This window comes from Rhopalosiphum padi, chromosome 2 (genome assembly GCF_020882245.1).
Source record: "Rhopalosiphum padi isolate XX-2018 chromosome 2, ASM2088224v1, whole genome shotgun sequence".
NCBI lineage: Eukaryota > Metazoa > Arthropoda > Insecta > Hemiptera > Aphididae > Rhopalosiphum > Rhopalosiphum padi.
In genome coordinates this window covers 90,529,779-90,552,793 of record NC_083598.1, presented here as the reverse complement: position 1 = coordinate 90,552,793, position 23,015 = coordinate 90,529,779, and the positions used below count along the sequence as shown (strand labels likewise).

The 23,015-nt window shown below is 24.1% G+C and overlaps 1 protein-coding gene across 2 annotated transcripts in view; it reads left to right on the top strand.

The window, feature by feature from the left end:
• LOC132920315 (rap guanine nucleotide exchange factor 4) overlaps positions 1 to 23,015 on the top strand; it is a 197,338-nt gene that overhangs the window by 123,933 nt on the left and 50,390 nt on the right. For both annotated transcript variants that reach the window (XM_060982598.1, XM_060982599.1), the window contains one exon: positions 21,457 to 21,594. In XM_060982598.1, coding sequence (XP_060838581.1) covers positions 21,457 to 21,594 — 138 coding nt within the window. The remainder of the gene's footprint in view (positions 1 to 21,456; positions 21,595 to 23,015) is intronic.

Here is a 23,015-nt window from a genome sequence, read left to right as displayed (position 1 = left end):
AAAAACATAATTCATTGTGAAATCGTCCGATGAATGGTGTCTAAAAACGATTTCGTTTACATTGTGCTTAGATGAACGACATAAAAATATAACGATAACAATATTATGATTCTCACCGAATTTACGCGTTTATGCCGCGGTAAAATAATTTTTATTATGTTTTTTTTTATTATTTAATAATTTAATTAATTTTGAACTTTAAATTATGTCACAAAATATATAATTTTTTGACTTATTTAGATATATTAAAACTTGTTAGCATTTTTTATTATTATTATTACTACCATTAAAAGTTTAAATTGGTGAAATATATATTCATGGAAGTATATTTTTACTATATTATGATCCAATGTATATACTTTTTTTTTTACTTATTTTTATAAAATTTGGAATTTTATAAACATAGAATTCAAAATTTAAATCAAAATTACTTTTACGGAGTTCACTATTTTATTTATTTTTTTATACGACTTTTTATTTATAAATAAAATACTTAGATATTATAAATATCTGCTGAACTCCAAATCTATGCTTACATTTTAAATTTTTCCCTAATACAATAATCATGTATTACTGCATTCAAGTGTTTAATAAATATCTAAAATCAGAGCACTCTTGCATTGTGGCCTATAAAACGATTTTTTTGTTATCTTAATATTTTTTTTACTCTTTTTCCTTTATTATTTTTAGTGCGTAAAATAAAGCGATATACGAGTATTGCCATTACAAATCGTGTACAATCCTTCCAAGTGCAACAAAATTTACATTTTAATTATATACCTCTATTTTATTGAAAAATTGCTTAATTAGAAATAATGGTCTAATCAATTCTTTCCTATTGATGGTTATGTCTTAAAAATATATGTAACATACACAATATTGATAATTGTTTAAAAAAAATGAACAAATATGTTTAATACGGCATTGAATCTAGCTAAAAATTGTGTTAAATATTTTTTTTCTGGTCATTTCGATAAATACAAATATTATTCTATTAAATATTAATATTTATGGTTTTTAAATTCTGATGTTTTTCACATTGATCCTATAACGGTATGATTTTTTAAAAATTGTCTGGTTCTGTTTTACATTCTTAAAAACATAAAAAAATATATGAATTTGGGTTCAAAAGAACAAATTTCGTGTAATAAACTTTAATGATTGTGTGATTTTACTAATTATAATTTATAAGACATAAAGCTATGAAAATTATTTGTCTTTATGCGTTAGGTTTTTTACGATGTATTAATTAAGCTAGTTATATATAAGCATTTTTAAATTGTAATATAATTTAAGTTACAATATTACATATTATAATTAATAACTCACTTAAAAATTAAAATATCGTAAAAACCAACTTACAATAATGTTTTTATCTTTAAGTTTAATAATAGGTCATTTTTATAGTCTAATATTAAAGCTAGAAACACAATATTATTCTTGCTGAACAAAAACTTGACATTTTGTACGTTTACAAAACACGGTGGAGAAAACACGTGAGATGTCCCCTTAAACTTGTCTTACGTATAAAGTTACAAATGGTAACATTTTAGGTCATACATTTATGCATTAGACATTTTGAAGTTTTTCCAAGAAAAGTCTGAGACATACAAATATCAACAATTCTTTTAGATTTAGGCTCTAAGTATTCAATATTATTTAAACGATGCTCTTGGTTAAAAACAATACGATGAATATATGCAATCTATATTATATGACTATTAATTATTTTTAACAAAAAAATAAGAACTTGTTTGATAATGCACTTGACCCCACCACTATATGTCATAAATCTATAAAAGCAACGTTCATAATTGAGTGTAATAAAAATCACACAGTGAAAAAAATTTATTTGATTTAAACAATTTTTATTTAGTGATATTTTATATTGCATTATTACACAATGATTATGATAACTGATCCAGGAAAATCCAAGGGGGAATTTTTCATTTTTGATTAACGACATATTATATAGCATGTTTTTTTTAAGGTGTATTATAGATTATTGTGAATTAAACCTATTTCTATTGAAAGAAATGTAAAGTAATTTTTGCTCATAAAATACATAGCTGTTACAACTCAATTATAACAAGTACCTATTGTTCTACCAAAATGATTATTAATTAATTTTCTTAAACCACGAGATTAAATACACAAGTAATTATAATAATAGTATTGTTATTTGAATAAAAATATTGAAATAATATGCTGTCAAGTAGGTTTGTTGACAAATGAAACGTTCTAGAATAAGTAAAACATCTTCTTTTAAATCAATATTTACTATGGTTATGAGAATTATTCTACTCAGAAAACATGTCAAATACACTGTTCATAATTCGGCTTTGTTTTACATAAGTACAAAATAATGCTTAAATTCATTTATTCCAACTAAATAATTTTTAAATCAAATATATTCTATTACAGTTAATATAATACACTATTCATTTAATGGTTTTCCAACTGAAAATTCCAATTATTTATAGTAATACTATGGTAGGTATACATTTTCTCGTTCAAGACTAATCGGCCATAGTTTTACTAACTGATTAATCTACGAGTACACTTTTTCCCTCCATTTCGTTACATAAAACGACCTTTTTAATTAAATTACCCGCAAAAGAAGGAACCAGCTATAACAAAATTAATATATATATATATGTGTGTGTGTGTGTATGTTTGTATGTTTGTTTTCGTAGATCAGTATAAAAACGGTCACGCAATAGCACTCATTGTGGTGGCAAATATATTATTATTATATGACTGTTATTCTAGACTCTTTCCATATTTTATGTTATAATATAATAATATATATATATATTTATATATATATATATATTATCTTATAACCCAAGAATTCACTCACTACTACCAAACTTCCATAAACATATAGGCCTATAGTACCTTACTCGCTGACCACAGTATTCTCTGATGAGTGAAATTGCTTTGTGTGTTATCGAAATGGCCAACAACATTTTTAGTGTGCAATTGACTGGTGTCGTTGATATTTTATACTTCACCGTTATTTTTTTTTTATAATATAATATTATTATATTATTATGGTTTTACATGGCCTTTTACTGATTCACACAGCATTCTCTTTCAGCCTTCCTTTCTTTAATAATGCCGTTGTTCAAAATCTGATTTTTGGAATTTTTAAGTCCTCTTTTTGTACCACATTTAAGAGGTGCTCTTTAGTTATAATAACTTTTTTTTGTTTCAAATGAGAAACCCGCCACTTACTTTTTAATTTTAATTTTTCAGTAGATCATTTTTTTTGTGAATTTTGATGTAACTATCTTAATCACGTTTTAAATGAGAATGAATAAAAATAAATTATAGTGAAATTATGTCATATTTTATAATCAAGTATTGAAGATAAACATCAATTATTTAATTTATATTTATTCCGAACATAATTATCAAGTTAACTTTTGTTGATACTTGATATATTGATAACTATCATTAAAATCTTAGGAAGGTATTTAGGAATATATAATATAATACATACAATAATGTATAACAATAATTGTTATGGCTAAATTTTTGGTATCCGATTGTACTAATATTTTTCGTCACATTGACAAAGACTACCTACAGGAAATGCATACCTACATTGCAAGAAAGTAACCTCACAAATCTCTTAATATAAAAATAAATTTAATAATATTGTAAAGGTAATATTCATTTATAAACATTATTTTATTTATTATATATTTGTATAAGCTGTCAATACTTATTGACTACTGTATTGCATTATACAGATTTGAAAATATTCATTTTTTTATACAATAAAAAAATATTTATATTTATGTAACATACTACGTGTATGCAGTGTACACTGTATATCGATATAAGATACGTGTATCTGAGGACAAGTGATATAAAAAAATATACCGTAATAATATAATATACTTCGCACAATTATTGAAATTCAATCATGAAATTATCAGGTTAGTTTTTTTCAATATGAAAATGTTATCAGGATTCTGTATTGCTTTCAATTTCAAACGGTAATTTTTACATTTCGATACAAATAATTTTTTTTGGTTGTTGTTATTAAAAAATAAATAAAAGTAGAGACTTAAAATATTCAAATTAGAATTTACCTAATAAACTAAAAATTTTGAAATAATTGTTTTATTTATGAATATTTGAAATATTAGAATTTTTAGTTTTTATTTTCAAACTGTATTAATATCAATTTTTTTATTCCTTGGCCAAATCTCAACAAAATCGAAAATTCAGTGTAAGATTTCTCTTATAGCGATTTTTTTACATTGTTAGTTTCCAAAGTCCCAAAAATAAGTAATCACAATCTTCAATACCGTGAATTAATTTTACTATAATGTTTTGGAATTTTCTTTTCAATAACATCAAATAAAAACTAATTAAATAACACTAAAAACTTTTTTTTATGTTGATCAATACGATTTACCGTAGTCATTTTAGTTTTAATTTTAACTTGTGTTTGTGACATTATAAACTTACCTTTTAAAGCAATATATATTATAAATGAATGTTTCTTTTTTTTGTCCGATACACACAAAAACTACACTGGACGGTTTTCAATAAAAGTTATATCAATAGATTTCACGAAATATATGAAAGGTATGTTAATTCGTTTTTTAATCTTTACAAGTAACTATAAGCTGTAAGATAATTCACTTGAATTTCGTTTTGGCTAACAAAAATTAAATATATTTTCGTTTATAAATATAGTGTGGCCACTGGGTATAGACAATAAAATAGTGCGATTGGGTACAATGTGTCTGTGTTGTATTATATTTTGTAATTTAGGAATACCTATTATATATAAATGTAATATCGAGTAGGTATCAGCTAGTATATTATGTAAATATATACTCAAGAGTCAAAGTTTACGGTTCAGGTTTATATACTAAAACAATACTTGACCGATTTTGACAAAAAAAAAAACAATAGTGAATATTTCAACCGAAACAAAACGTACATGATAGATGGATTATAACTTGTAATAAACAGTCGGTTGTATTATTCAGATCATATCTTAATTACACATATGCAAATTCAAAGTTGTTGACCGATTTGTACTAAATTTTACACAAATATTATTTGGAAACCCGCGTATGGGTCGCAAAATTAGTAGAATAAAAGCGACGGCTGATATCTACAGTAGTATATATTACAGAAAATTCCGACTGTGATTACTTTAAGTAAAAGTGCTTGATAATGCATTGAACTAGTTGTTTTAGGAAAGATAATTTCAATATAATAATCATAATTGCATGTCAACTGTTTATTTTTGTTTGAAATCGGTTCACATAAGAAAAATAAGTTACTTATTACTATACCCACCACAAGTTGATTTTGCATCTCGATTTTGTTTAATCGCTTTTCTCCGTGCCATGCCGTGAAATATAGCTAGTTCATTATAGTTAATTATACACCTAGTAATTAGTTTACATAATATTATTATATCTCATGTATATTAATTAATTAATATTATTACACATTATGATTACAGGTACCTACATATTTTTAATATTATCAAAAGTAAACGTTTGTGTGTATGCAATCTTAGATATAGATGTCTATAAAACTCATGATTCTGAAATTTAGTAAATAGATAATTCTATATCAAAGGATATATTATGTACTTTTAAGTCAAATTTTTAAATATTAATTAATTTAAAAAAAATCCATATTCTCCGCGTATTTTCTCATCTTAGTCTCAATACACATATTTTATGGTTTTTGATATTGAGATATTTACAAAACAGAAAATAATTGATGGGATATTTGAGTGAAATTGACATTATTATCATATAATAATATAATATTCAAATAAAATTGAAAATTTCATATAATAATATAATATTAACAACAACCGCAGCGTGGTTGACTTGGCTCTAGACGTCATCGCTGTTATAATCGGCATTGAAGTGTAAAGCTACAACGACAGACCATCGCAATATGTCACTTATCTGATTGTGGTCACGACAAAATGCATGTGGTTAAATGTTACAGACAATGACATAAATGTGTATTAATATAGTATGATATATTATGTATAATAGGAATAATAGGCGTAATAGGCATATACATAATAACTTTTTGACATAAATTATTTATTTTAACAATACACTGAAATAATATTATATAATATACGAATATGCAGATATATAATAAAAATTATATTTCATTAATAGATAATTTGTTCTACACTGGCAAATTTTTTTATAAATATGTTGTGTCTAGAATATATTTTAATTTAATTAAAAAAAATAAAATAAAATAAACTATGATGTCAAGAAAACCGGTCGATTGTATATTGTAGATAATATAATATAGTGTAAACATCTAATAGGGTTATTTTAAACTATGAAAAATTGTTAGAATTTAATATTTTCACTTTCATTAAAAATAAGGAAATATTAAAATGTAAACTATCTATTTTCGAATGATTCACGTCGTGTATAACCAATTGTATTCCAGACATATAATATTATAATCTCCTTGTAACTATAAATGCAATTTACGACTGCATATTGCTCTGTTCATAGAACGTTATTTTTATAACACATTCGGACAAAAGTTACTATTGTGGTGGAACGATATTTTCCATTGACAAGTATATTGCAATACGTACCGTAAATATGTATTATACCTAAAAATTTCTCGGAACTTTTAGTACGTATATTATTATTACATGCATATGAATATTTCATGAAATATCTCAGGCGAAATTGGCTAATATAAACTTGTAAGCAACTGCACTCACCGTTATATTTTACTAGAAAATGCACTTGAAGTTGAGTTTTGATATTTAATAGTACGAATTATGCGTGTTAACGGAATATTTCCTGAAACATGTAACACCGCCGTAGTCATGACCATAATTCCATATCACTTGTTGTTTGTTTAATATTCACAGCGGCAACTCCAAGCGCGTGGCGTGTAAGAAGTTTGAAAAAGTTCTCTCGTTATTTAAACACAACAGACAATAGGTTACAGTAATTCAAAGGAGATTGTACTATTCTAGAAATCTCTGTACGTAATGTAGATTATTGTTCAAAGCGAGTAAGCGAAATGACTAACAAATAAACGCCATTCTTAGATGAAATTAAATTCCTACCGTGAAATAACAACGTATATAACGTATACGCACCGCCAAAGACTACAAAGCCAATTTGATTGAAAATTATCTTTTCATCGTGTAATAATTCATTTAATACTGTAATTGTTGTAAACAAAGAGATAAACGGTTGTTGTTAAAATAAAATCTTGACTAATGCATGTATACAATACATGGAACTTAATTATACTTGGTTGTTATTTTATAATATTATTATGACGTATCCGCTGTCTATTATTTTAAATTATAACATAAAATATTAACATAATATTCACGTGCAATTTTACATTAAGAAGTTGGAAAAGATGAATTAACATAATATATTATATTTACTAGATATATGCATATTTTCTTTTTGTACGAGTATGTTCTATACTTCCGTGGCAATTTTTCTTTTAGTTTTAAAAATATAATTTTTCCGATAACGGCGTAACAAGCATTTAAAAGTATAAACTGCTATAGAAAATGATTTTTACTAACGTATATTTTGTCACTCATATATTGGGAACGGATTTGAATGCAAATTGCATTTTTTTCTGAATATCCGTAAACATTGTTTTTAAAGCACAAAATTCATTTCATACATCAAGAAATTGAAAAATATTAAAATTATTTTTATTTTTTATTTTTTTGAAATTTTTAGTGCATTTTTATGTTTTCAGGTGATTTTTGTATAAGAATGGATACAATTTTATAAAAATTAAAAATTTAGTTAAAATTTATTTTAAAAGAATACAATTAAATATTATTTATTTTGCCCTGCCGTGCTTCTATTTGTATTATTTGTTATGTTTTTACCGATCAGATAAAAATGACACCATTGCCACCTATAATACGGTTTTTTAAACGAAATTATCGTCAATACGTATAGACACTTGGGTATTAATATATATACATGCAATTAAACGAATAATTAATAAGAATAAGAATTTTTTTCAACGTTAAAAATAATTTTTAGTGCATTTAAAAAAAAAAATGTCTGCTATGAGTCAATTAAATCGTATTTTTTAAGACATTTTTATCGTTTTTTTAGAAAATTTAAATCCGTTCTCTACTCATATAATACCATTGCAGTCACATTATTTGAAACATCATAATTTTATATATCTTCAATGTTATATAAATTTAATCACCTACTTATTGTGTTACGTTAATGAGATGAGATTATAGCACACGAGTATAATGATATTAGTATAACAATATTTTAACCCAATTTAAAGCCCAAGTACGTAGGTGGTGATTTCATTCGAACTTCGAAACGGATATAAGCCATACAATGGTTAAACAGGAAACTGTTTACTGTCTTTCAATAGAATTTCCGAATTTCTTTAACTTATCTGCTGAAATGTCTCCAATTACACCATTATTTTTATTTCATACATACTATATTGGAATAAAATAGATAATAATACATAATTTATGATGAATATGAATATTTTTATAAAAACGGAATCTTCAATAATTTGTTGTTTCTCAGATAATTGCAAATGTAGTGATTTAATGTTAAAATAAAAAAATAAACGACGTAAATAATATATACTTGATATATTCTGATTATATTAATCACTAAATTTTACATAAAATAAGTACACATAATATACGTAAGTTGGAATTAGTAAACCCTTTCATGCAACATTATGTTTGCATTTTTGATTTTTAGTTCACAATTTATTACGATAAAATACTTATTATGGATATAAGTTTATTCATAAATCTGTAAATTTTAATCATATCGTATACATAATTTGATAAATAAATAAATTATGGTGCGCTACGCCCTTTATATTGTCTGCCTTAGGCCATATTAAATTAATATTGGCTGTGTGGCTAATTTCAAAACGGTATGTTCCGTACACGAGTAATTTTTGATAAAAACTCCTTAAAATAATTTCCCATATTTTGGTAATCATTGTAGTTCTAGGTACTATTGATGTACTATTTATTGATTAGATTATTCTCCATACTATAGGTATTCAAATAATTCATTATGTTAGCGACGAATGAAAAAAAAATTACAATTTTTTGCTGGTTAATGTTTTTAATTTTTTTCATAATATATATTCTTTTATGTGTGTCTATATTGAATATTTCGTTTTTATATAATTATAAAAATATTGATGTTCACCATAAAATATACATTGTCTATCAGTGTATGTACCTTTTTTCAATATAGTATGTATGCAATCAAAATAGGGGTGGTGCAATTGGGTTCATACCAGCAGATGGGTTAAGGAATTTTGCAAATTCGACTGAAAGACAGTAATTAATTTCCTTTTTATCCACTAGGTATATGGGCTCGTGAGTTATTTAAAAAATATGCATTAATAAAATGTATTACCGAAGAAGAAATTTTTTTTAACATTTTGATACCTTTACAAACACGAAACATTGATATAAAAATAAGTAGTTTAATTTTCAAAAACATTTAATTAAAATATGTCTACCGTAAAATGGTGTTCCGGTATTCGTGAAATGTTTATTCTTTACTTCGTTTATTAATATGTAGGTACTTTAAAAATTACAAGGTTTAAAAAAATATCTATTCATTCTTTAATACTCGAAGAAAAATATTCAGTTTCAAAACAGTAAAAACAATTTTGATTTGCAATATTGCAGATGTATAAGTTCCATAAATTATTTTAAAAAAATAAACTTTTCCTCTAAAACATAGAAGTAAACAGATAAAATGAGTGTTTTACAATGGAAAATTATCTTTATATTTTTAGAGTAAACTTTTTTTGAATTTTATTAAATTATAATAAGTAATATGTAATATATTATATGTATCTATATCTTTTAAATTTTTATATGATCGACGCAACGTTTGGTTTAAGGTTTATCTAAAACACTTAAGATACGAAACACCTTGCTTTTGGTATAATAAAGATCAAAACGTAAAATAAACGAAAAAAATTTACGATCATACTGAACTATAAAAAAAAAAAGAAATGCCTTTACCTTATTTATTGATGCCAATAGTTTATATTCAACAATGCTATAAACCACACGTGAATGAAAACTATAACGATTCTGTCATAAGTTATACCATATTTTTATTTTTTCTGTTTGTTTATGTATGAAATGTACACATCTAAAACCTTTTTTGAATCTTTTCATACAAAATCATTTTTATGACAAACGCGTATCATATAAAATAAATACTGAACAAAAACAAAAATGAAATTTTCAATTGTACGGTAGGTAGGATAATATAGTTATATTTTATTATTAGGTCACTGTGTCGATTACCTATATAATAACAATAATAATTTTGTTTCAGTTTTTATTTTTTTATAAATAAAATTAAATAATCATATATATAATGAGTTTCAATAAAATATAAAACATGATTTTGGAATATTATAAGCAATATTCTTTTCTTTTTCTTTTTTATAAATGATCCAGTATAATAAGTATAATTATTTAACATACAATTTGATCTATACTAATAAAATACAATGTTTGTATGTATGTAGGTACCAATCCAGAACCAAGTTTATTACACGCGTGATTCTGAAATTTAGTACATAGGGCATAGGTACTATATCCGAGAATGCGCACATTAAAGCCAATTTTTAAAATTTTGCATTTTAAATAGAGTATCGTAGAGGGATTTATTGGCTCACACAAAACGATTTTTTTAACGGTTGCCATTGATTACAAAAAATAAAATATAGCTACAATAATTGAATATAATTTTTATATCTGTATTTTATACCACCCAAATAACTGTGTTAAAAATATGTGTAGTCTAATGCAATTAATCGAATGACATTATTCATTTATTTGTCACGGGCAACGTTTTTCAGGATCGGCTAAATTTATAAACACTATATAAATTCAACAATACAAAATAATATACAAAAACAAACGGCCAAATCGGTCTAAAACTAATCCACAGTGTTTGACTGACTTTCATAAATGTTTGATAATAGATTCAGCAATATCCCTAGTGTAATAGCCTATATTTTATTACTTACTATTTACTATTCAACGCGTACATTTCATCAGACGACTCACGAAAAACTATCGTTTTTATATTTTTTCGCCATTGGATATAAAAAATAAAATACAGTGAAAACTCTTTATTACGAATTTGAAGGGACCAAGATATTTATTACGTTATAGAGAGTTTACGTTATACAGAAGGTATACAAATTATAAAATAGGTTATAAATCAAACCAACCATTATAATGTAATATTTACGTTATTTAGAGTTTTTCGTTATAAAGAGTTTTTACTGTAGTTATAATGATTGGATATAATTTAAACCTGTATTTTATACTTAATCGAAACATTTCCGTGTTAAAATTTTAAACAGTTTACATAATTTTACGGAGTTTAAAAACGTTTAAATCCATAGGAATTTTAATTTGTCATAGTTAACACCGTTCAAGATCAGTTAATATGTTATGAGTTCAAATTATTTCCAAAAATATAAATTATTTTCAAGAAAATATAAGTTTACCTTTAAGCTAATTTTTATTTTGGAACAGTAAAATATTGTTATATTTTTGAATTTGTACAATGTTATTCTTATTTTTTATTTACGATTCTATATTCATAATAAATATCGATTATTTTGCACCAATAACAACTATTTATATGATTTAAATTTGTAAATAAAATGCATATTTCAAAAAATGAATAATAAAAAACCATTGCTCGTTATTATTAGATATTTACTTCAATCAACGCGTACTAGAATTGTATTTTTATTGACAAGTATATTGTACGGTTTCATTTCGCACAATGCATGTAAAATATTTTCAAAAGAAAATCAGATAGTATTTCTTGTCAAGAATTATTATTGTGACCGGATTTGTACATCACCAAATAAATGTTTGCTGTATAAACACGAAAAAAAAACATAACCGTTCATTTTATTTTTAAATCTTTTATTATGCTTTTCTATCGAATCGTAAAAAAAAACCTGCACACACTATAAATTATTAGTTATTGATTTAAACGTGTTTTACTCCATTTATGTATAGTATAAAAATTGCCCCTGTTTCGTCGACATTCTTAATCTCGGTAAAAACAAATTACTCTGTTCTTAAAAAAAATAAAATAATAACATTTTTAATAAATTTAACAATACATTGTATATTATTGAAATTAAATTATATAAATCACGTCTTCAGCGCATTAGGGCACCTTCCGATAAAAATCATTATGCTGGTATCAAAATGTTCGTTGATGTACCTACACTTTTTTATCCCACGTATATTGTGCATTATAGACCATGTGTGTTTTACTATTCGCTCGACTATTACGCAGGTTATTTATAAAGTACCCGTGTATAGGAACGTTTGTGTTTGTTTTGCACCCTTTCGATCCCTTTACGCTTGCGGGACGCCAAAAAAAAAAGCATTTCATCATTTGGTTTTTTTCTCTCGACGATTTTTTTTACGTCACGACGCCTCCGCACACGCGATCGTCATTCTTATAACTACGACACGCGTGTTGGCGTGTTATAGCGGTTATATTTTTTTTCGGTTTTGATACCTATATCCAGGCTTATAACATTATAATAATACACAGACGACCCGGGTTAAGTCCTCTAAACTCGAGAGAGGCTAAACGGAAACGGGGTTTGTCATGGCCCACCATAAATAAAAATTAATAAATACAATACTACACCATTACATTATTATTAAACTACGAGTATATTATAATATAGCATTGGCATAAAATATTAAAACTATATATTATATAATGCTTGTAAACGATGTTATACAGTAATATTAACTGTGATATAAGTACTTATACCAAGATAAAATACAAAACATACAACTTTATAGTATGTTACATGATAAGCTTTAAAGTGTATTGGCAATGAAATCAAACTGACCAGTGTTTACTTCCATTTAAGTTTCAGATGAACTGAACAGATATATAATATTTTGTAGTGGATCAACATTTTTTGCCAGTATAACTGTGTTCCGTCACTACTTTCAGTTATAAAAAAATTAAATAGTTATAACTACAATTATTGTCAACTATTCTCGATATTCAATACTTAAATTATATGTACCAAAATTCTAAAAAAAAAAAATAATAATAATATATTATTATGCTTAGGATGATTAATAAGTTAAAATTAAAAATGTTTAAAAATTTAAAATTATTTTTGACAATCACTACATTATATTATTTAATACCTCAAAATGTTGAATGCTTTAGAAACTGGTTCAAATAAAAATTTAATCAATTGCCTACCAGTCTACTGTACATTACGAGTTGAGTGAGTCACTATTATGGGTGTATTAAATTTAAATTCAATGATGCATCATTGTATACAAAAAGCGATTCAGAGTGGAGACGGTCTGTCAACTTATATTACCAAGTGCATTTCATGATATGTTTTTGATGTAGCTATTAAAGTAATTTATTTTACTTTTAGCGTTATGGAATGTTTGATAATATTTTTCCGAAAATATTATTTAATAATAATTTAATAGTATGTTTTTATATTATGCTATTAAAAAATTTTTATATAAGTAACTCAAAATGTATTAACATCTTTTCATAAATACCGCAAAAGAAAAAAATTAATTCATAGTATAAATATATAATATATAATTAAAAGAAATAAAAAAATTCATTGTGTATAGTAAAATTAATAATAGGTATACGTAAAAGTTTTAAGTTTCCACAAATAATGTTTTTAAATTAAAATAAAACAAAAAACATCATTTTTTATCGTTTATATAAGTCATTTTGTCCAAATTTAAATATAAAATATCTATAAAAATAATAACCATTACATATTTATTAGATTTTTATGGTTCCCAGCATCAACTACCCATGACGGAATATTTACTTAAATTTCCAAAATGTATATATACAAATAAAAGTTGTTATGAATTTTTAAGTAAAATATTGTACAAGAGTATTTTTGATATTTTACAGATTTTAGAACACTTTATGTGGGATCTTGTATTAAATTTTAAAGAATTTTGACCCTGCGAATAATTTTTTAACAAAACTTATAAATAAAAAACCAAAAAAAAATTGGTAATTTGGCATGCTTATAATTAGCTCAAAAATAGTTAAAATATTTTGAAAATGTTATCATTAAATGAAAATTGTAATATAAACAGTTTGTAAACTGTCTAGTATACACTATTATTTTTTTAGAAATACAACAAAATATCGAAAATTGTTTGAGGAGAAATAATTTTTTTACGTGTGAATATCCAACGTGGTAACAATTTTAATTTCAAATTATCATATAAAATTGATTGCGCTTTCCGGTATAATTTTATTTTTATATTAATGTTGAAAAACTTTCAAAAAACCTTACATATAATTTTCAAAATTTAGGTATAGTATGACGTTTTTTATGAATTTATAATTACAACATACATTATATATTTTTGAGATTTTGATGAATTTTATCAACATTTTAACTTTAAACACTTGTAAAAAAAAAAAAAAATTATGACTAGATTTTCGTGATATTTTTAACACTTAAATTTAAAATTTATGAGAAGCTTTGTATTATTTTGTTAGTCATTTTTATCCAGCGTTATTCACTGAGCGAATAAGATTTAATTGGCATTTATAGAAAAAAAAAATTGTTACAATGAAAATTTTTCATGCAAATAAATAGATTGAACATTTTCAAATATTTTGATTATTTTATCGTAAATAAAAACAACAGTATAAATATTTGATGCAATTTTCAAGTATCTAGGGTTATTTGTTTTTGAGTTATACAAAAAAAAAAAACTAAATCAATTTTATCAAAAATTGGATTTGCGTTTTTCATTAATTTTTATTTTTTGTTTTTTTCCGATTATAAATATTTGCCACCATAAAACATCCCCAATTTTAAAAGCCTAAGAATTTTTACTTACGCAAAAACTATTTTAAGAAAAAAATACTTATCATTGTAAAATCTATACATTTATTGCTCCGTTCAGAACCTAAACGTGATTAAGAATCAATATAGGTACTTTGAATGGATTAAATTGACGTTTGGTTTATTCGAGAGTCATATTATACTATTTTTGCTTTTAAACCGTGAAATTGATTTGGCTGATAAAATCTATGAAATATATTATTTACGATAGATGCTGAAGCTCACAATAGTATTATGTTATATATCGATATATTATATACTTACAGTCTAAACAATCAAGTATTAACACACCACACTACAACCTACATTCGGAAAATGTGATCAATTCAACAATCTATTACAACAACCGAATAAATAAAAATAATACTTAACCGTAATAAATTATTTAAAAATTAATTTTTGAGCAAGAGCCGAATAAAATTGGACTGCCGTTGAACTTTGAAACGACTGGCGACTTTTAAACCATATAGAAACTTATATACATTTTAAAAATCATAATAAGTACTTACTTACATCATTGTCTTTACACATTTTTGTTTTTCTTACGTGATTTTTAATCATTTTTAGTTTCATATTAAATAGCTATATACAAACATATGAATATTTGAATATAGAAACTGAATATAAATGATATTTTTATACATAATATCACGTCTTGTTCTTGAAATATACCATTATATTATTATTATTATTATTATTATTATTATTCATAACAATTTAAGATGAAAATTGTATTTATATTACTGTTGAAGAAATGGAACTATAGCTATTCTAAAATAATATAGAGTGCTGTGCCCAAAATATTTTTTCAAATGTTATAATGTCACGTCCGAATTAAAAATAATAACAATATGTCCCATTTATCTGAGCCAAAATGAGAAAAAAAAGTGCCCAATATTGAAAAGCTCTGAACTTTTAGATTCTGAACAATGAAAGGAATGTAATGGTTTTATAATAATATTCTTTTTTATTTTTATGATATTTTATTGCGAACACAGTTTCACAAAAAAAGTAATCAATAAGTTGTATACGTCAACCTTCAACATTTCGAGAATCTTAAATATATTATACGTGATACTTTGAACATTTTATTTTTCAATTTTCCAAAATATTATCTTAACGTAAAAAAATATTACCAATAACCATATTCCTGGTAGTAGGTAGTTGGGAATTATTAGACCCTATTAAATAGATTCGTTAAAAAAAAAAACAATTTGGTTGACAAAATAAAATTGCTATTAAAAATTGAAAATAAAAACATTATTAAATTGTTTTTCTTGAATGCAATTTCAAAAATTTGTTAATCGTACTTGAAAATTGGTGGTGGTAATTTAATCACATTCGATGTTTAATACATAACTAACACGCTTAAAATATGTATGCTAACGTGATAATATTTAAATAATTAACAAGTCAAGGTAACAAATTGCATAACATAAAAATATAATATTAAGTGTAAATAAGTAAATGATTAAATTAAATTATAAAAGGATTAAAACAATGAACATTTTAAAAAGTCATCTGTCTCTCTCCCAAATCAGTCATCCGAGGTAACAGTCCCTTATTTTTATCCTCTCATTCCTAAATACGGCCCTAACTGTTTCGATCACTTACAAGAAATGTCTGAAAATTAAAGTTCACAAGCATTATTCAAATAAAAGATTCACTTTTTCATTATTATTTATTTATACTAATGTTAACAATTTTAAAAAATAAAATCAATTATTGTGTTTATTAACCACGTTTTTATAAGTGTCACCTGTAGTGAACAGTGAATATTATAATATTTATAAGATATTCATTAGGTATGTGTTAATATAATTTCAGTTAAAATATGATGAATATTAATACTAAATATAACTAACTGTATAGTATAAATATTATAACATAATATAATATTAAACACAAAAACGAATATTAATATAGATATTATAACATATAATCTTATAAAGCATTTTTTAATTATTGCAATGCATTTAAAAAATCTTATATTCGAGAGATAATAAAATCACATTTTAAGAGTTTTGAAAATTAATCATCGTCATGAAACATATACAATCAAATCACCTGTCATATTATTTCTCAAAGTTATTTCGAATAATATGATGTCAGCCGATACCTATTTTATTTTCGTTACGGTTTAATTCGGGTATTACGTCTGTCACAACTATTTTGGATGTATATGAGTAATCATTTTCAAAACTTTATATGGAATTTTTAATTGGCTGAATAGTTTATCTGCAAAATCTTAAAATTTACTCGCAATATAATTAAATGGTTTTCAAATTGTCACATCTGACGTAATTACAGTTATATTTTATATAAATATGATAATATTATAATAAAATATAATATGTTATTATCATAAATTATAGCACAAAAAATGAATACACTTAAAATATATTATATAAATAATGTTTATACATATTAATATATATATATATATATATAATATATTAATGAGAGGAATTTTTAAATTATACACATTATTCGAAAGAAAAAAATTGTGTGTAGGCAGAATCGTTCTCCGTTTATAATATTTTGTCACTTTTAAATGTAATTGTGTGGCTAAAATTTCAGTTCATCATCAGCTCCATTGTCACGTTCAACACGTCGTGTCATGCGTTGCTCACCCCAATCAGTGGAAACTCCAATTAGTTTCACTCGCCATTATATACCACTGTATACAGCATCTCAACAACCCAGCTATTCTATTGTTTTATATTATTTAATGTATGTTGATTTATTGTTTATAACCCGTTTTGTAGCCATCTATATAGGAATGTCATATGTATGCGAATCATAGAGTACCTGCATTAATCGTACGGAAGTTCTCATTTCAATAATTAATTAAAAACTTGTCAAGTACCCACCTCATAAATCTGTTTTCGGAGTCCCGTTTTTATTTTTAAAAGTTATACTACAAAAAGCCACGGCTATAATGTTTAGAGCGCGATTTGACTAATTTAACGCGTGAATAACGATTTTGTGAGTTTTTCGTTTTTGTAGTTATAAACTTCTTTCGGATGGTCGTTTTCAGTTTTACATTTGCTAATATTATTATTGTTAAACACAATTGCATACAAATAATATATTTTAGTCAAACCACAGTTGTTGAAATATTTACATATATGATTACTAATCTAAAACTACCACAAAAAGTTTATATAACATATTCATAGTTTATAAGATTATTATGATTATAACCGTAAGTTATGGTATTATCATTATTACACATTGTATTTAAACGAACACTATATGTTTAATTTATATTTTGCTGTTTTGTTGTGTCAAAAAAGTGTCACACATACTTATTGATCTATTTAATCTCATAACGTGTATTTCACTTTCTGTCGTAATCGTATCCATTAATTTTATAACTTAAAATATCACGAACCAAAATCTATACGACTCGTCATATCTAATAATATTACACAATAATTTGTATATTATACTTCTTGAAATTGTGAGATATTAGTGGAGACAATGGTTTGGAAATAATCACAATTTTAGCTATGTGGTCACACGAAAAACTAAGTGTACGAATTGTTTAAATATTGTAATTGACTAATAAAACTAATAGATACTTTGTTGAATACAATTATAACTATTATTGTAAAAATAAATTTGAAAAACAATATAATTAAAAGAAAAAATAAATAAAATGATATAAATAATGATGATAGTTCTTACATGAGTATGTTTTTTATTACTGAGAGTTAGGTTAAATAATCAATGTTATATCATGTGAAATTATGTTTCAGTTATTAAGACTATACATATTATTTAAATCTTTTTTTTTTGTGGTTAGAAATATGATTTTATCCTAAAAGTGAGTTTTATCTTTTAATGACGCACGTAATAGGCACAATAATTATAAATACCAGGATAAAAATATAATTTTAAATTTATAAAAACTAATAATTTTAATCATCCGATAACGATATATGTAGATATATAGTGATATTTTGCACTAAAACACATACTTAAATTATTCAATTACGATTATTCTTAGTGAACTATTGATGACCTTTACTTGTTATTTCAGGAAAAATACTTAAGAGACAATACAAATATTAATAAAATATTTTCAATCGCCTTTATTTTATTTGTTAATCGAGCAGGAGTGGTTTACATTATTCGAACGATAATTTTCAAATATATCTTTAACTAAATATTAAAATAGTAATTTGACAGTGAAAAAATATGTAACTAACAGTAGGATTTTAGTACATTAAAATAGATTCAGATTTTCTTATCACTACATTTAAACAGCAAAATCTTGTTTTTGTAGCCATCGAAAATTTATAATTGTACATACAATTAGATTTTAATTTAAAATGTATACTCGAGTTAAAATTTTTTCACTGATTAAGTCCATTTTCATATAATTTTTCATTAATTCTATATAAATATCACAAACTTTTAAGTTTATAAAAATCATAGCTTAAATCACTTTTGGATAATAAATTAAGTTTTAATTCAATGAGTCATCTGTAATTAAAAATAAACAAATTGTGATATTAAAATGTGATTTTTTTTTATTAATTATTCATTGTTCTTTAAATTAAAATATCTACACTTTCAAAATATATACATATATATGAGTATACTTTAATACAAACCAAAAATATAGTTAAAATAAAATTTATTTAAAATTATGTAGAATAACAATTTAAAATATATTTTGATATTGAAGTTATAAATCGTAATTCCCATGGATACCACTAGAAGTATTATATAAATTAGATGTTTTCGTCATTGTAGTTTATTATCATATAGACAAATATTATAATTTTAATGCTTTTTCAAAGTTTTTATAAAAGTACTCGAGTTATAATTTAGATCTCACACGTTATAAATACGTTGTACGTTATATGAAACTGTATTTTTATTTAATGTCTACTAATTAAAGCTCTAAACGTTAATTATTATGTTATATATAATATATTATATATGCAATTATAAAATTATGTTTATTGTTTTAGTATATAGTAAATATTATAATTACGTATTAATGAGTATTAGAAAAATATAAAATTAATTTTTAACGAATGTTATAGTAGTTTGCTGTTGGAATAATATTGTATTTAAAAATTTTATAAAAGCGTTTAGACATTATATTTCAATGCAATCGATCACACATTCAGTTTATATGAAGTCATAAAAGTTAGGATTGTATTATTCAAAATTCAAAAAGTTTCGGTCTGGCTAATATTTATAGCATACACAAGGCGTATTGGAATTGAAAAGGGTTCAAATCCGTGTAATAATTTATTATTTCGTCGAAAATCGGTTTTAACACGTAGTTGCTCAATAATAACTACGATTCAAATATTTAAAATTACATGTTACATTATTTTCACGATTTAAAATGGGTATATAATACGTATTATGTGTAAATAATATTATATACATTTATTTTTATTTAAATATAAAATTCAAAAATATGAAATTCATTTTTACAAAATTTTTATTTCATGATTACTACCATTTTATATATAAAAAAAATACCTTTAAAATACAAAGATATTACGATGTTTAGCAGTGAAAAATAAATTAATCGAATCTCGTTTCTAAAGATGTTTGAACGAATTTCAATTAAAAAAAAAATAATATTAATAATAATCCCTCGTAAATTAGATCAATTTATTATTGTAACAAATTGGATTATATTTTTAAATTGTACAAGATTATACAAATTTAATTTATATTCAGAATTGTGTTAAAAAATTCTTTTAATTTGAATTTATGAATTTAGATAAGATAATCTATATCCAACACAAATTTAGAAAAAATATAGATATAATACCCAAGAAAATAAATTTAGTATCATTCTTTAACTATGCTTTTAATAATTTTCAATCAAACTTATAATATTTTAATTTTGTTATTATTCAGGAATAATTATTAGTTTAACTTAATGGTTATAAATAAAGCATTAATGTGTTATGAATATTTTCAAAAAAGCCATTATATATATTAGTAAACTGGTGGTCTATTAAAAACAATGCTGATAATATTATTTTTAATAAACTTACAAACAACTATTTTTATCAAAATAATTAAAAAATAGATTATAGATTTTTAATAGAATAAAAACTTACAAAAACAATACTATCAAAAATATAATATGCGCTCGCAACATTTACTAAATAAATAATACTACTAAAAAATTCATAAATCTTATTTATCATGGTTAAATTGGTATGATTAAATTTGGTCTTACATCTATTTTCATTACAATTACTTATATAAAAATATAAAATATAGTAGGCGTTAAAAACTAATATTTGTGTATTTTGTTCAGTTCAGAAAATTAAGACTAAAGCTCATGGTTTTTTACTATACACTATTATTATAAATAAATCAACTCATAGTCATGTTGTATCCACGTGTACAGTCATAAATTACTTTAATTTTCACAAGGCACATTAAGTAATGAATAATATTGCTCCATGTTTCTTCCAGGCCGTTGTCACTCTGGACGTTGGTGCTACTTTCGGCGAATCAATAGTCCATGACTTGCCCAGAGACATGACAGTGTGCACGAAAACTACATGCGAGCTGCTCAGGATACACCAAAATGACTTTAAAAAGATTTGGGACGTAAGTGACGCATTTAAAATAGTAATTATTAATAGCTTATATTTTTATTTTTCGTAACACGGCGCATCGTATAGGCAATTGTGGTACTGCGTTGCTGTTTTATTTCATTGTAATATGTATCATAATAATATTAAATATAATTAATTTCAACGCATTCATTGTTTGTATTACAATAATATTTCTTATTATATCAAAATAATCTTTCAATTAACAATATTTTCAAATTGTTCAGAGTAGCCAAAAACAAAAAAAAATGCATCACATAAAATATATTTTATAATAATTTATTGCGTTTAATAATGCATTTTTTGTAATAATTTCTAAGAAGCACGTTTTTTTTATCGTGAACGATAAAGAGATAGATTATTATTAAACTTATTATACTCGTTAAAAATGCTTAACTTTTGTACTCAGAAGTTGAAATTACTGTCGAACGAAAAAACAATGCCTGTGGGCTGGTAAACGTTTGTTTTCTATGTAGATAATCATACTACTACTAATTTATAATACACAGTTAACTTATTAATAAATCAAAGTGCGAATATAGTTGTTTGAACACGTTGTTTAATAATGAGTAACTATTAAACGCAAAATATTTTTATTATTTTATTATTATATAATATTATTTATATGCCAAACAAAACACAGAACAATAGTAAAGGGATTAAATAAATCTGTTGTTTTGGGTTATATAAATATATAATAACCTAACCTGTAAAAAAATACCATAAATATTATTTATTTTTTTATTTTTCCACATTATCGTTTATATTTAACACCACGTATTGTAATTTTACTAGTTGACGGCGGATAAACACTCCATGAATATAAATGTACTTTTTAAAAGTAATATAAATATATTTCTATGATCTCTACGAGTCTTTAAATAACACGCATATTATATTATATAGTGATAAAAATAATAAATAGGCAGTATAAGAAAAAGAAAAACACAGTTTTTGGAAAAAATATAATTCACTTTGACAACGAAAACTGCTGTTGCGAAGCATTGTAGGGACGTAGTCTCGCCCAGCGATGCCTATTACGAACTTTGCGCACGTCGTCAATCATCCTTTGCTATTAGTTGTTTGTTGGCGGTCTACATCCTGAGGTACCTGCAACGCCGCATTAATTTAGACATTTTTAAAAACCCTACGCAACGTAATTCACGATCTTTACAACGCCAAAACAAAAATAATTTACGTTTTAAGCTTAAAATTTGATGTTATTTCTATTGATTATAATCGAGATATTTTTGTTTTATTTTTATTTTTTTTACAAAGAACTTCAAATAAAAATGTTTAATACCAGATACTTGGGTCACGTTATCCAAAAACCACTGCAAATGCGTAAGAAGATTTTTGAATTAAATTTTTCATAACATTTTATAAATATTTCATTACCAGCTGTATCTTAAAATT